The sequence below is a fragment of the Rhinichthys klamathensis genome, unplaced genomic scaffold, assembly GCF_029890125.1.
Source record: "Rhinichthys klamathensis goyatoka isolate OS25496 unplaced genomic scaffold, OSU_Roscu_1.1 h1tg000098l_1, whole genome shotgun sequence".
NCBI lineage: Eukaryota > Metazoa > Chordata > Actinopteri > Cypriniformes > Leuciscidae > Rhinichthys > Rhinichthys klamathensis.
The window spans coordinates 3,160,207-3,174,801 of NW_026606637.1; the positions used below are offsets into that span (position 1 = coordinate 3,160,207).

At 36.9% G+C, this 14,595-nt stretch overlaps 1 protein-coding gene across 4 annotated transcripts in view; it reads right to left on the reverse strand.

The window, feature by feature from the left end:
• Nucleotides 1-1,981: 1,981 nt before the first annotated feature.
• Nucleotides 1,982-14,595, reverse strand: part of palm1a (paralemmin 1a) — an 82,723-nt gene continuing 70,109 nt past the window's right edge. Inside the window, exons 5-9 of one of the 4 annotated variants that reach the window (XM_056252671.1) lie at nucleotides 11,124-11,232; nucleotides 9,138-9,168; nucleotides 8,764-8,829; nucleotides 5,817-5,948; nucleotides 1,982-2,665 (exon numbers count right to left, since the gene is read on the reverse strand). In XM_056252671.1, the coding sequence (XP_056108646.1) occupies nucleotides 2,088-2,665; nucleotides 5,817-5,948; nucleotides 8,764-8,829; nucleotides 9,138-9,168; nucleotides 11,124-11,232 (916 nt within the window). In that variant the 3' untranslated portion in view covers nucleotides 1,982-2,087. The remainder of the gene's footprint in view (nucleotides 2,666-5,816; nucleotides 5,949-8,763; nucleotides 8,830-9,137; nucleotides 9,169-11,123; nucleotides 11,233-14,595) is intronic. The other 3 variants (XM_056252672.1, XM_056252673.1, XM_056252674.1) reach the window with 3 other exon arrangements.

Sequence of the window (14,595 nt, forward strand, 5' to 3'; positions counted from 1 at the left end):
TCCTGAATGCTAATGGCAGTGCAGACTGGAATACAATCAAAATACCATCCTGGACACAGCCAGCTTGATACTTCAACAGCTCTTAATGTCAGAACAAGGGCAGGGCTTTTTCAATAATCAAAATGCATATGAGAGATGCGGGTGAAATGATGAGAAGGCAACAAATGATCCAATGCAAGTTTATATCACGCAGCAGTTTGAAAGTAACCAAGAGAACAACTTACTTCTTACTCTTTATCTCTATTTCCAACAAATAGAGCACTTCAAGTTGGGATAATATATGACAACGTGTTTTAGTTAGAGAACAAAGGAACAATTGAACATGCGTAAGCTCTTTGCTGGACAAGTCTAACTGAGAACGACCACCGAAAAGCCTAACTAAATATCAGAGCTTACTGAGATATCGTCAGCTGACCTGTCCTATGTTTCAATATGAAAGAGTGCAATCTACTGGACTCACGGGAGAACAATAAGAAGAAATACAGATTTTCCTTTAAGGAGGGAAAAATGGTGCTGTATCGCTCCCTTGTGAGTGTATGTGAGGGATTGCAAAGAAAATTGAAAGGGATGCTCTGATAAAAGAAAGCGCTTTGAAATATTCTTTCATTTGAAGCAAATAGTAATTTGTGAGAATGCTGTCTCAGCGTAAAATACAGTTACACGTGCATTTACAGCAATGTTGGTTCGATAGAGGAGAAGCTGTGACATAATTTCATTTAGCACAAAATTGTTATAACTCATCCCTATGTTTGTAAAAAAACAAATAAAAAGCATGTATATAATGCAAGTATAATGGAAGTCTATGGTGGAAGGCATAGGAATAAATTACACATTTTAATAAAGTCTAGCTACAAGACTATACACTACTGTTTAAAAGTTTGGGGTCAATAATTAAACAAAAATTGCATTGCATTAAGTTTATCAAAAGTAACAGTAAAGATTTTTATAATATATTAAAAAAAATCTATTTCAAATAAATGCTGTTCTTTTGAACTTTCTATTCAATAAAGAATAATGAAAAAAAAAGTCAATTTCCACAAAAATATTAAGCACCTTTACTATCACAGGAATAAATTACATTTTAAAATACATGACAGTTATTTAAAATTGTGATATTTGTGTTATACAATATCACTGTTTTAATGTATTTTTGCTGCCTTGGTGACTTCTTTCAAAAACATTAAAAAATCTTATCTACCCCAAACATTTGACCAGTAGTCCATGTGCTCCTGTCATGACCATGTAAAGCCAGCAAGGATTTACAGAATGATTTAGACAACAGCTCAAGAATAAAAAATAAAAAAAAAATACAAACTTCAAATTTTTGTAAATTTTTTTTTTTTCATTATAAACTGAGGAATGAGTCAAAACAATTTTCTATATCAATCGAGAGCTTAACGTGTATTTAACCCAAAAATCATTTAAAACTCCCGTATAACGGTCAATCTGTTTGTTTACAACAATCCTGTCATTTCTAAACAAAGGCGAAGAGCGCTCTGTCCATGGTTTTATTCCTAGTTTGAGAAAACCAAAATGATAATAATTGAAATACTTATCACAGCTTCATCAGTAATAAATAGAGCGCAATGCACGATGTTGAAAATGTTTTCTTTTATGCGAAAGTGAAAATACTTTGCAGTGCAAATGCTTTGCAAAAAGGGAACTCAATTAAAATAAATATTTTTTTCAAAAACAAATGATGACGTCATGTAATTATGTGAGATAATTCATTCCTTTATGGTAGGACTTTAGGATTTAAGAGGCTTGTTGGATGCTGATCGGTTCAGTTCAGTTAAAGGGTCTTTAATCTTCAGACTTTTCTCATAGGAACGCATACGACGTGATTCATTTCAGCCACAATAAAACCAGAAAAAAATAACTATACGCATAAAATTTAAATGAGGTTAGAGAGTATCAAGGGAAAAGGATCAAGCAATATAGAAAATATAAAACAGGTCAAATCAATTAAAGAAACAACAGCTTCTATCAAAAGATAGTGAATGTTTATTCTTTGCCTTGCTATTGTTCTCTCTGTATGTTGTTGCATTTCATCAGTAAAGTCCATGTTTGGGTGGGTGCGTTTAGGCTCACATGATGGCGCAGCACTTGCAGGGTTGTTTCTCCTTGCTCTTGACCTCAGCAGCGCCCCCTTCTGGCTGTCCCGACTCTCCTGCCGCCTCTTCAGCCTTCGGTGGCTCTGCTGGGCTGCCGTTAGAAGGTGCCTGCTCCTGCATGGTGTCACTGGTGGTGGTGGTCTTGGCATCTCCATCCTCTATGACGACCACCTCGGCCTTCACAGTCGTGCTTTCCTGCCCCAAAACCTTCTTTGTTTCATCCTCGTCCTCCACGCTCTGGTAACCCATGAAAACCATCGTAACTGGGTTCTCCGCACTGGCCCCGCCCACTTCTGTCTGAGGTGTTGCGGGTTTCGGTTCTACACCTGTGATCTCCATTACGGGGGTGGAGCCGGCTGCACCTGGGACTACATCTTTCTCAACCTTCTCCACTTTCTCGGCCTGCCCTCGCTCGAGTCGTGGCGTAGTCTTGCCGCTCTCGCTCATGGTCACCTCATCAGCTTTGTGGAGGAGCTCATCCACCTCTGAAGAGCTGAGCTGGTGAACGCCATTGGTCACTGCGCCGTCCACACTGCGCACTTCATGCACCACTGCATAGAGAAAAATAAGGCACATTTCAGTGAAACCCTGACTGACTGCCCTATATCTCAAATTGACATGACACCCCCTAGAGCAATATCGACCCTGAACATTTGTGGGTCAACGACAAATTTGAGTGTCTAAAATCAATTTTAAAAAAAATCCTTTACCTTGTTGGTTTCATATGGTTGCCTAATTTAATCCATCACTAAAGGTCAAAATATCTGATATTTAACAAGACTTAATAATAGGTTTTCTTTTAATGAGGAATTTACATCATTAAATTATCAGGACAGTTGGATCATTTGAATATTCCAAAAAAATCAACATCAAAATTAATTTTAATTTAGAAATTAAAAGCATGTCAAAATGTTATACGTATAAATGTATTTTTTTAAATGTATTTTTACATAAATTAATCGATTCAAACAAAAGTGAGTGTCATGTCACTGACCCTTAAATCATCTTTCAGATTATAATACAGCACTCATGCCTTACTTGACAATGCCTATATGAATCCTTTATAAAGTGCTATAGGAAACATTGCAGCACATTTGGCACATATTAACTGCAGGTTTGCTGTAGTCAACAATTATTATTATTTTTTATTTTTTTATTTTTTACAAAAGAAGGATTTATAATACTGTGACTTAATCATTTCTGCTGAAAAACCACTATTTTATTCTAACCATTGACGAACGCATGGAAAGCATACTGTGCACAGTTAGTGACTACTGTTAGCATCGTCTTTAAAGGTTGTGTGCCAAGTGCACTTCAATTGCTAGAAGTGCTCACTTGACTGAGGGGATCAAACACAGGGAAAGAGTGGCAAGCAGTAAACAGAGCAGGAAGCAAGCAGTGCTACTGGTGTTAGCATTAGCAGCTAGCAGCATACGGTACAAACAAATACAGTAAATTAAGTATTGTAATCATCCATAAAACCTTGGAGAATATATTTAATTTATAGCTTTATTGTATAACAACACATTTTAACTGGGAAGGGTGAAGTCAGGCTGGAGGCTCATGGCTAAGCTTGGCGGCAACATACCCAAAACTAGCAGTCAAGTTGCAGGGTGACCAAATTAGAGTTTAATGAATGATATGGTCTTTTGTTCTCTACCGGGAAATAATGATGTGTCATTGTCAATCAAAATCAGGAGTTTGTGGTAACCCTGCATCTAAAGCCATGTTTAGATGAACTTATTCCTTTACGAGAAGTGGTCAGCATTTGATGACATATCCAGTGTGTTACTTTTACTAAAAAAATGTAAGATTCATATGTGCTAGTTGACACTAACTCATCCTCATGTGGTTCCAGACCCATTTGACTCACTTTCTTTAGTGGAACCCAAAAGAGATGACCAAGCTACTCTTCTCCATACAATAAAAACATGCAGGGCTCATCAAACTCCAAAAAGAACAAAAAGTACCATAGTTCATATGACTCATGGATCATTGGAAAAATGTGCCTGCCTACGTTGGTTGTTGTATTGCGGCTGTTTGGAATTGAAATGTGCGGTGAGTGGCTCTGAAAGGTTAATGCTCTGTTGTGTTTGAAAATAAACCCTAAACCTAACCAATAGTTTTAATGAAAGCAAACGTGAGATTAAAATGCATTTGCTGAAGCAACCACACCATTTTAACTTGCTGCTATAAGTCTTTGAGGTCTTTTCTCATGACTCATATTTCACAGGACTCATACCCGAGCGCTTCAGATCGTAAGTGCAGTGCTCTACCAGTCCCGGATGAGCTATTAGAAAATGTACTACATCGGAAAAGCCATACATAAGGAGCTCTATGTGACGCACACATCAAAATGTATGTTTACAGCATGCTCTTAGTGTTTTGATGTCATACATAGTATTGTGCAAGGAACTGTCTTTATTAATATATAATCTGCCCCTGTAATCATAATTTGTTTGAAAAGGAATAAAACTCTGTGTTTTACTGCCACTAATGTTCATTTCGTCTGGAAACCAGTTAATTGTATTGGTGCGCTTTAGGAGTTTTGCAAAGATGTAGATATAGAGGCACTTTTTTTTTCACTGATACATGTTGTCTTAAATGTCAAACGCCTGTAAATACATGTAACCCTCATCCTTCCTTCGCACTTTGTAACACATCTTTCCCTCGCGGATCAAAATGACCCAAAGCCCTAAAATTATACTTTTTTTTTTTCTCAGAAAGCTTATTTTATGTAATTTTTAACCTTTATTTTTTTTATGCAATTTTTTGTGAGATTTTTCTGTTCTTTTTATTTTATTTACTAAATTTGATCAATAAATAATAAATAAATAGTAATTTAAGCATATTCCTCACATTATTTCAACAAATTCAAAATAACTCACAATTTCATCCCTTTTAATTCAGCTCAAAATATCTTACATTGGTTGTCTTTGCCCATCTCTTGTGGAAAAAAATGTATATAACATGATATTTCATGACTCATGCCACTAGATGGCCTTATAGCTCTATTTGGAGCAAATGAGCTGTTCCGCTGGGTCCTAAAGTCAGTATGTATTCAGATACAAATGTAGACATTATTAAAAAATTGGTGAAGTTTTAGCATTTTTACTTAGAATTTTGAGCATTTTTAGGTTTTTCTTTGTACTGAAGCATTCCTCGCATTCCATTCATTCCTAAAGAGGTCAAATTGACCCGTGAGGGAAGGATTTGTTACTTTTTTTAAATTCAACCACAAAAACTCCTCAAATCCATTACATTTTTTTGGTGTATTCGTGGTTCAAGTGCGACAAATGTCCTAAGGGTCTTGGACCCCTCTGATGAACACTCAATTAATTTCGGGTCAAAATGACCCGAGGGAAAGATGAGTTAAATATACCACCTGGAAGTGCATCATGCCAGGTTTGACGTAAATCATGCTGAATGGAAATGGTTCTCACGTGTCACATGACCCACAACGACACAGCAAACTAAAATATGTGAAAGTTAGAATAAATTATGAGAGCTACGGAAGAAAGAAAGTCATACGGGTTTGGAACAACACAAGGGTGTAAGATGACATGTTTGTGTAAAACAACATAAACACCAGGTCTGGTCAAATAAGATAAACTACAGCTGATGTTTTATGTAAACATGCAGACTTCTCGTAAAGTAGACATATCTAGCAAAGCCACGCACGCCTGCTCTATCGCCAGCCACCTTTCTGTTCATCCTCATAGACCTTGACCCCCTGCAGCGAGAGGTCTTTGGGGAGCAGTGTGTTAGTGGACAGGACTTTGGTCTTTCCAGTCACCAGGTCCTTCTCAACAGTGATCTCTACGGAGTACATCGCTGCAGTGCCAACGAAAGAACACATTACAATCCTGCAATGATGTGCTGTCACACTCACATGAAGTCATTTAACACACACACATACGCACACTTGTTTGGGACCAGTTGCTTTATTCAAACAACCAGTGAAACAAGACTTTCAGAGACTGTCTGTTGAGCACTATGACAACAATGACACAGAGTGAGGTGTTGAAAGACAATATGACTGATAGGCACTACATGGTGCTGTTTGTGTTCTAATGTAATTCATGATAAATAATATTAATTGAATAATCAGAACTTAGAAATTCCTTATAACCAGTTTTATATATATCTTTATAACAAAATACAAAATAAGTAATTAAAAGAAGATTTCACAATACTATTGTTGAGTATTGGAGAAATATTTAAAAACATAAAAAACAAATTATATATGATATTTAATCATTTGTTGCGTTTTTATTGTATATTTTTGAGGTTTATTCTAAATATCTCAATGATAATTTAAGATTTTCCTAAAGTCATATAATCAGAACTTAGAAATTCCTTACCTGTTGTATATTTTTATACAAAATATATAATATTTAAAATTTTAAAAATACTTTTATATATATATATATATACACTCACCGGCCACTTTATTAGGTACACCTGTCCAACTGCTCGTTAACACTTAATTTCTAAGCAGCCAATCACATGGCGGCAACTCAGTGCATTTAGGCATGTAGACATGGTCAAGACAATCTCCTGCAGTTCAAACCGAGCATCAGTATGGGGAAGAAAGTTGATTTGAGTGACTTTGAACGTGGCATGATTGTTGGTGCCAGAAGGGCTGGTCTGAGTATTTCAGAAACTGCTAATCTACTGGGATTTTCACGCACAACCATCTCTAGGGTTTACAGAGAATGGTCCGAAAAAGAAAAAACATCCAGTGAGCGGCAGTCCTGTGGGCGGAAATGCCTTGTTGATGCCAGAGGTCAGAGGAGAATGGCCAGACTGGTTCGAGCTGATAGAAGGGCAACAGTGACTGAAATAACCACTCGTTACAACCGAGGTATGCAGCAAAGCATTTGTGAAGCCACAACACGCACAACCTTGAGGCGGATGGGCTACAACAGCAGAAGACTCCACCGGGTACCACTCATCTCCACTACAAATAGGAAAAAGAGGCTACAATTTGCAAGAGCTCACCAAAATTGAACAGTTGAAGACTGGAAAAATGTTGCCTGGTCTGATGAGTCTCGATTTCTGTTGAGACATTCAGATGTTAGAGTCAGAATTTGGCGTAAACAGAATGAGAACATGGAACCATCATGCCTTGTTACCACTGTGCAGGCTGGTGGTGGTGGTGTAATGGTGTGGGGGATGTTTTCCTGGCACACTTTAGGCCCCTTAGTGCCAATTGGGCATCGTTTAAATGCCACGGCCTACCTGAGCATTGTTTCTGACCATGTCCATCCCTTTATGGCCACCATGTACCCATCCTCTGATGGCTACTTCCACCATGTCACAAAGCTCTAATCATTTCAAATTGGTTTCTTGAACATGACAATGAGTTCACTGTACTAAAATGGCCTCCACAGTCACCAGATCTCAACCCAATAGAGCATCTTTGGGATGTGGTGAAACGGGAGATTCGCATCATGGATGTGCAGCCGACAAAACTGCGTCAACTGTGTGATGCCATCATGTCAATATGGACCAAACTCCCTGAGGAATGCTTCCAGCACCTTGTTGAATCTATGCCACGAAGAATTGAGGCAGTTCTGAAGGCAAAAGGGGGTCCAACCCGTTACTAGCATGGGGTACCTAATAAAGTGGCCGGTGAGTGTATATATATATATATATATATTTAAAAACTTTTAATATATTAAAAAAACATTTTTTACATATATATATTTTTGTCAATATTTTTTAAATATAAAAAAAAAACAGATACATATCATTATGTAATCATTTGTTGTATTTTTTTTTTGTAACTCTATCATGGAAAAAAAATGATAAAAGCCATGTTAACCTAATCCTTTATTAATGTAACTTCCAAAAAAAGCAGTTTCTATTAGATGTTATTCTGCTCACACACACACACACACACACATGCAAACACACATCAACTGAGAGAACAGAGAATCAGAAGACAAGATTAGATGAAATCAGCACAATATTAGTACGTTTTTCAACACTGACAATAGGACAATATTTGTGAGTTTGAAACCCACAAGAGTTTATCAACTTTGTTTTGTGGTCTAGTCATCTATTTCAGTCAAAAAACTGTACATAAATTCAGAGCAGAATTTAGACCTAAACGCTTTTTTTTGGCAGGTCTTTAGTTTTAATCAAGAGATCTAAACAGCACCTTTCATGTATCTGACTCTAAAACACTGATTCAGCAATTTGTTTTGAACATATCAAAATTAACCAAGAGGCATTCAAGTGCTTCTAAACAGACACATAAGGTTTTAACAATGAAACTTTTCTCCAAATATCTCAATCTGTTTCTAATTAGATTACCTGTGCATTTGAATTGGGTAGAAAAAGAAAATTCTAAATATACTATTTGGGTGTATATGCCAGTGTTTAGGACATTTCCCTAGTTCGGCAAAGGCACAGTTAAGGGTCTGAAAGGTTTGAGAACCACAAATCTACTGCAATTAGACATTAATAGGCTAATAGGTCTAAAAGTGTGCTTTTTTGAGCCCAAAGAGAACCTTAACTCTTATTTTGTGCCTCTTTCCATCAGTATGTGGTATTTATCTCAGAATTAGAGAAGTAAAGGGTAAAAACAGCAGGAAGAGTGTGTGATCTCTGCGTGAGCTATGGGTGGACCAACACTCACCTGCTCTCATCATGTCAGAGACACCTCCGGATTTCTCCAGACGAGGGCTGACGTGAACTTTGACCTCTAATTAGGGTCATGAATGAGGACAGAGAAGGACAGAGAATGATAAAAAGGTATAAGAAGTGAGAGTGTGGAACAGGAGGGAGAGAGGGAGGATGGGAAGGAGTACTAGACACAAGACTGACTGCAATGTCCTTTACCCCAGTGGATACATGACAAGGATAACTCCAGAAACTGGCCTTTTGGCAGTGTAACTTATAATTAGCTGTTTTTGAGATTTCAAAGAGTGTGGAGAAAGAATTCTGATCAAAGGTTGATCATGAAAAGGCTGTCATTAGAGGTGTTTCTGGTGTCAGAGATGGTGATGTTACCTTTTACACCTTTTACAGAGTCTGTCACAACCTGCAAAAAGAGAGAGAAAAATTAGGTTGATCCAATAGATACATGTTTGTATTAAATATGAACTATCCAAATACAGTCATCTGTCAAATAAATTACTTTGCTATTGTGAAGATAGACTTTTCTGTTTACTACAAGAGTACTTTTTCAGATGAGTGTTAAGTGAGTCTAAACCAGAAACATTCAGGTTAGTATCTGTGCTTGGGTTTCCACAGTTATCAACATCGTAAATCTAGTAAAGATTTTTTAATATATATATTTATTTTAAATGAATACATATTTATAGCGCTACATTTTGTCTTGTATTACCTTGGTGTTTCTAATACAATGAAAAATGTGACATCTTTTTTTCAAGTTCTAACTGCTGTAATCAATCTCTCGATATTTTTTCCCTCTTTTGGAAAGTAAAATAAAAGCAATTATAGATTTGTTTTCCTTTTGATATTGGAGCAAATGGGAATACAGAAATTATATTAGTTGTCATCTTCCGTTTATAACTATGGAAGTTTACCCAACTATGATGACGACTTCTGCTTCTGAGAACCCCAGAAATGTAAAAATTTAGATTGCCAAAGATTCCATTTAGATTCGCATACAACTTTCTGCAGTGTAATATCTTAAAATGTGAATATGTATCCTAAAAATATGGATTACTTTGTTTAAAACTATAGTAATCTAAAAACTGGGAAATAAAACCATTTAAATATATATTGTGTAAAAATTATGAATGCCCCGTTAACTTCCTGAAGTGTCATTTCCACCTCATTTTTTTTACTTAGTTTATTTGTTTACCAATGACTCGAGACAATTTCAGTAAAGACAAGAGCATGCTTGAGGTGAAATATGAGATATGTATTGTGTGAAGAAAAATAAAAATCAAGCTACCTGTAAACACTGTATAACGTGTAAGCTTATTATAGGTATTTTCCAATCAAGCTGTAATTTAGTCAAATAATATTTTATTGTGCATACACATAAAATGCTAGCTATACAAGCAGCCATAATAAGACAAAAGAGCATGAAGCACAGAATGCTATTTAACACAATACATAATTGGAGATGTGGGAATTTTCATTACTTTCAGAAAAAAAAGACACAATTGTCATGTGATATGTATACTCTATTGGACATTGTTAAATAAACATTTGTAAAACTAGTCTGTGTTTTAAGGAATTTTAGCTTTTAAACATATACCCATAGTTTAATACACACTTCAACTGGTAAAAAAAACCCGATTCAGTTCAAGTCAGAATGTTTTGAAAAGCTCTGACTTCTCTCATTCTCTGTCATTTATAAGAACAAAAATGGCAGTTGCCTCAACAGTTCAAGACAGTTAGCTACCTCAATGCATATTTCATGTGCTCCAAGAAATTGTTGAGATAAGCAAATACTTATTTTTGCTGTCATCAACGACAAAGCTACGTGGATCTATTTTTTCCATTCTAAGGGTTTATATAGAAACTGAACATTTGGCCTTGAACAACTCTAAGTTGTCGTTTCTTAATTCTTAACGGTAATTCCGGCATACATAAAAAGCACGTTTATCTGAACATTTGGAAATGTATTCAAATGAACACATAAACTGTAAGCACTAGAGGCCAACATGCACTGGACAGTGACATGATGTTCTTTAGAGGATATTGACCACAACAGAAAAGTCCAATTTAGAGAAAATAATGTGTTATAGCAGCGTTTCTGCCGTTGCTATGGAATTCCCTCTGAATGCAGAACAATAACATTTCCAGTGAGTGCAAAAGTCAGTCAGTTGTGAATGTTTCGAGCATGCTGCTTGAGTGAGACAGATTTCTGCACTTTAAGCAGTGATGCCCTTAATCAAGATGGCCTTTGTGTAGCCAGACATGAGACGGCCCCCTATTGTGTGTCATGCTTCAATAGAAGCCTTGGTATCTCCTGCTGCCCGGTTTATGGGTTAGAAAGAGCTGCTGGTCAGAACTCACCATTTTCTCTACTGTCACGGTGTTGACTTCCTGTACTGCGTCTGACAGGTTCTCTTTGGTGGATGTTGCAGACAAACCTGTCTCTAGCTCTTCCAGCTCTCTTTCCAGTCTGGGGTCAATAGAGGGAGAGACAGAGGAAAATAAAAGATGGTTATTAAGTATCTTATTTTTATATAACCAATCACAAGTCTTGCACAGTCAAAGAAAATAGCTTACTTCTGCGTTGCAAGATAAGGTTTCGTAATGGGAATGGGTTTATCTTAAGGAAAAACATAGTTGTTTCTACAATTAATAATATTCATTTTATACTACGGGGCTGTTCAATGCTTGAATCTGATTGGTTAACAAACATTTTAAGGTGTGCAATTATTTTCAGGGAAACGCACGGCTAAAGTAGTTCCAGGCTGATCTTAAACAAATTACATGTTCCATATCACTTCGCCAAATGATTTCAGATATTTTTAAAGGTCCATACAGCCTACCACAGCAAAAGAACCAAAACCCACAACGACACTAGCCAAACAAATAAATATAGTATATAGTAAACAATACACTCTTAAGACAAATGGTTCTAAACAGTACCAAATTAGGGTTCTTTGGCTTGTAACAATAGCAGAACCCTTTTTATAAGCTTCCATAAAGAATCATGCTTTGAAAGTGCTATATAGAACCTTAATGGTGTTATAACCTTTTCAACAATATTTATTTTCATTACTATTAGTATATTATCTTCATATTGTTAATATTATTTTTTTAATACATTATTTATTAATATTGGTTTTTTAGCCCTCTATCTGCCTGATCTTATATCTTGTTGCTTCTATTTGGGTTTTACATTTTTAAAAAACCAGCATGTTCTTGTTCATGTACTTTTATTTTTTATTGACATGGCAGATTGTAGCAAAAATGACAGTGCTCTAATAACAGTTGTTAGCTGAATACATTAATAAATAACAATTGACATTGAACACGATATAGATGTAATGAAGACCAAGTTCCAGTGAAATATCTTCACAATCCTCTACGATGTCTTTACGTCCTTCATTATGTGTGTATTCTGAGCAGTTTCTCTCTGCAGATGATGAGGTTATGGCATGGAACAGCATCTGAAATAAACAATTGAGTTTAATGTTACACTGTGTCTCTTCCATTTGATTATGTAAAAACAATTGTGTTCATGAAGGCCAAAATTAGCAAAAATGGACAGAATGAGGCCTTTACCATGTTAAAAGGAAAAAGTGATATAAAGTCTCTGTAAAGTCAAAATTAAGTATGTGTTTTGAGTTTGTCACACCACAGAAAAATGTGTTATTAGCCACCCAGCCAAATTTGAATGATAAAAAAAGCCAGCAAGTACATAAAATAAGCTATCAAAATCTTGAAAAAATGAGCAGTAATCTCTGCTCTCAAACGCTGGGGGCGTGTCCACTGGCTGCGCTGAAACCACGCCCACTCGCGGGAAAGCTGCCGTCGTCGACTCGCCACACTCAATTCTACAGCCGGAATGGATGCTCGCACGGTGGGCACGCACTGCTGAATGGCACCAGTTGTCCGCGCGACGGGAGGATGCTGAGGCGGGAGTCGGTTCGGCCCCATTCACCAGTAACAGCGGATTATCAGTGAATGTCTCAGTTGTCTCCGACGAAAGTTTATAAAACTATCCCGTGTAAAATGATTACTTACAGAGGCGGGTTTTGGCGGTGATCCTCAGCTCTCCATCAAGGTTGGCTCTTCACAAAATTAATTTCCGTGACGAAGGCATTGCTAGTAGCTAGCAATCTGTAGGCTGTGTTACTAATAATAGTACTGACAGTAACTCGCGATTGAGCGGCAAACTGATGTGAATGTGCTCTATAATATTGTTAGGAGCGGCCAGCCTCAGGGGCTCCAGTGCGTCATCAAGTAGGGGCGTGTCCAGGAGCTCAAGGGCAGTGCGTCATCGAGCCCTGTTTTAGCCCCGCCCAGAAAATCCGGAAAATAGCAATGGTGAAAAACTGTTTAACGATCTAACTCCACAATTCAGTACTTCACAGTTCACAGTCTTTGTAATATGTTTTAAGCAATACATTTCTAACATTTATAATGTGTTTAGAATTTTTTTTTGAAATTGCCTTTACAGGGACTTTAATGTTTTTTTTGTGACTGGGTATGTTTAGGCATAAAGTAAAAAAATCAAACAATATGGATCATAAATTCCATATCTTTGTGGAGAAGAGAAGATGAGTATCCTTAACTGAACAGAGCTGCTCACACTTACATGTTCTGTTAAACTAAAAGAGAAAAAGACATGATTGTTAGGAAATGATTGTTAAAATTTTTAAAGTTATAATTTATAGACATTTTAAGAAAGAAATCATTTACCTGTTGAGAGTATGTGACAGTCTGTGTAGTAACTGTAGTTGTATAGCTGAGCTCCAGAAAATCAGTAATAATAAGGAGGCTTTGACAGTTACAGATTTGAAAAACAAAAAGGCGGGAATAAAGAACCCTAATCTCTAACACAAAGAACCATTTCAGCATGACCCTAAAGGGTTCTTCAGGACGATACGGTACTATATAGAACCGCCACTCAAACGCACACACGATGTAAACGTGTTGCCAGCGCCGCTTTGACGATTTTATCAATAAAATAGTTTAGCAACTTAAAAGGTATGTGACATTTCTCACTAACAAGGTAATACCGGCACTGTTCTTAGAGCAAAATACATTTACAGTTTCGATATTAGTCGAGATGCTGCTGCCGAACACTGTTGAGAGACGCACAGTACTCTGGTAATTCACACGCTTAATATCTATCGTCTCCCCTCTCTCTCTCTCTTTCTCTCTCTCTCTCTCTCTCTCTCTCTCTCTCTCTCTGTAATAACTGCATTAAACTACTATCAGTGGCTGAAGCCTCAGTTACTAGCTCTAAAATGACTTTTTGGAATTAGCAACGGAGGCTTGGGATTAAATGCGTAAAGTAGTCCTATTTTTCTAATAATTCAACGGCCCATTGTCAATTAATCCTTTCTTATTATATATCTGCACCAATTAAAATCTGTTCTCTTCATTATTTACAATTATGTACACATGTATTAACACATTTTTAGGTTACAGGACAAAACACTTTCACAAAGTTAAAGGACCTGTAGCAATTCAAATCTGTTTTCACAAATCTTGATTTTTCACGCCACACCTTTATGAGAGGGCCTTCCACACCAGGCCTTACTGGCATTGGCTGTTTACTGGCATGATTCACTGGTTGGCATACCAGTTCTGTGCCAGGAGCCCTAGCAGCCAGAGCAGAGATTTAATCAGGGAATGGAGATCCAGACAGACTGCTCTGACCCATGCCACTTTTTCACCATTAGAATTAAACTGAGACAAATCACATAAGAAAAATCTTGGCCACTAGATCCATATTACACAGTCCAGGCTGATGGATCCCACATTAGGGACTCTAACCGCAGCTGGACTGAAAAACAGAGGCAGG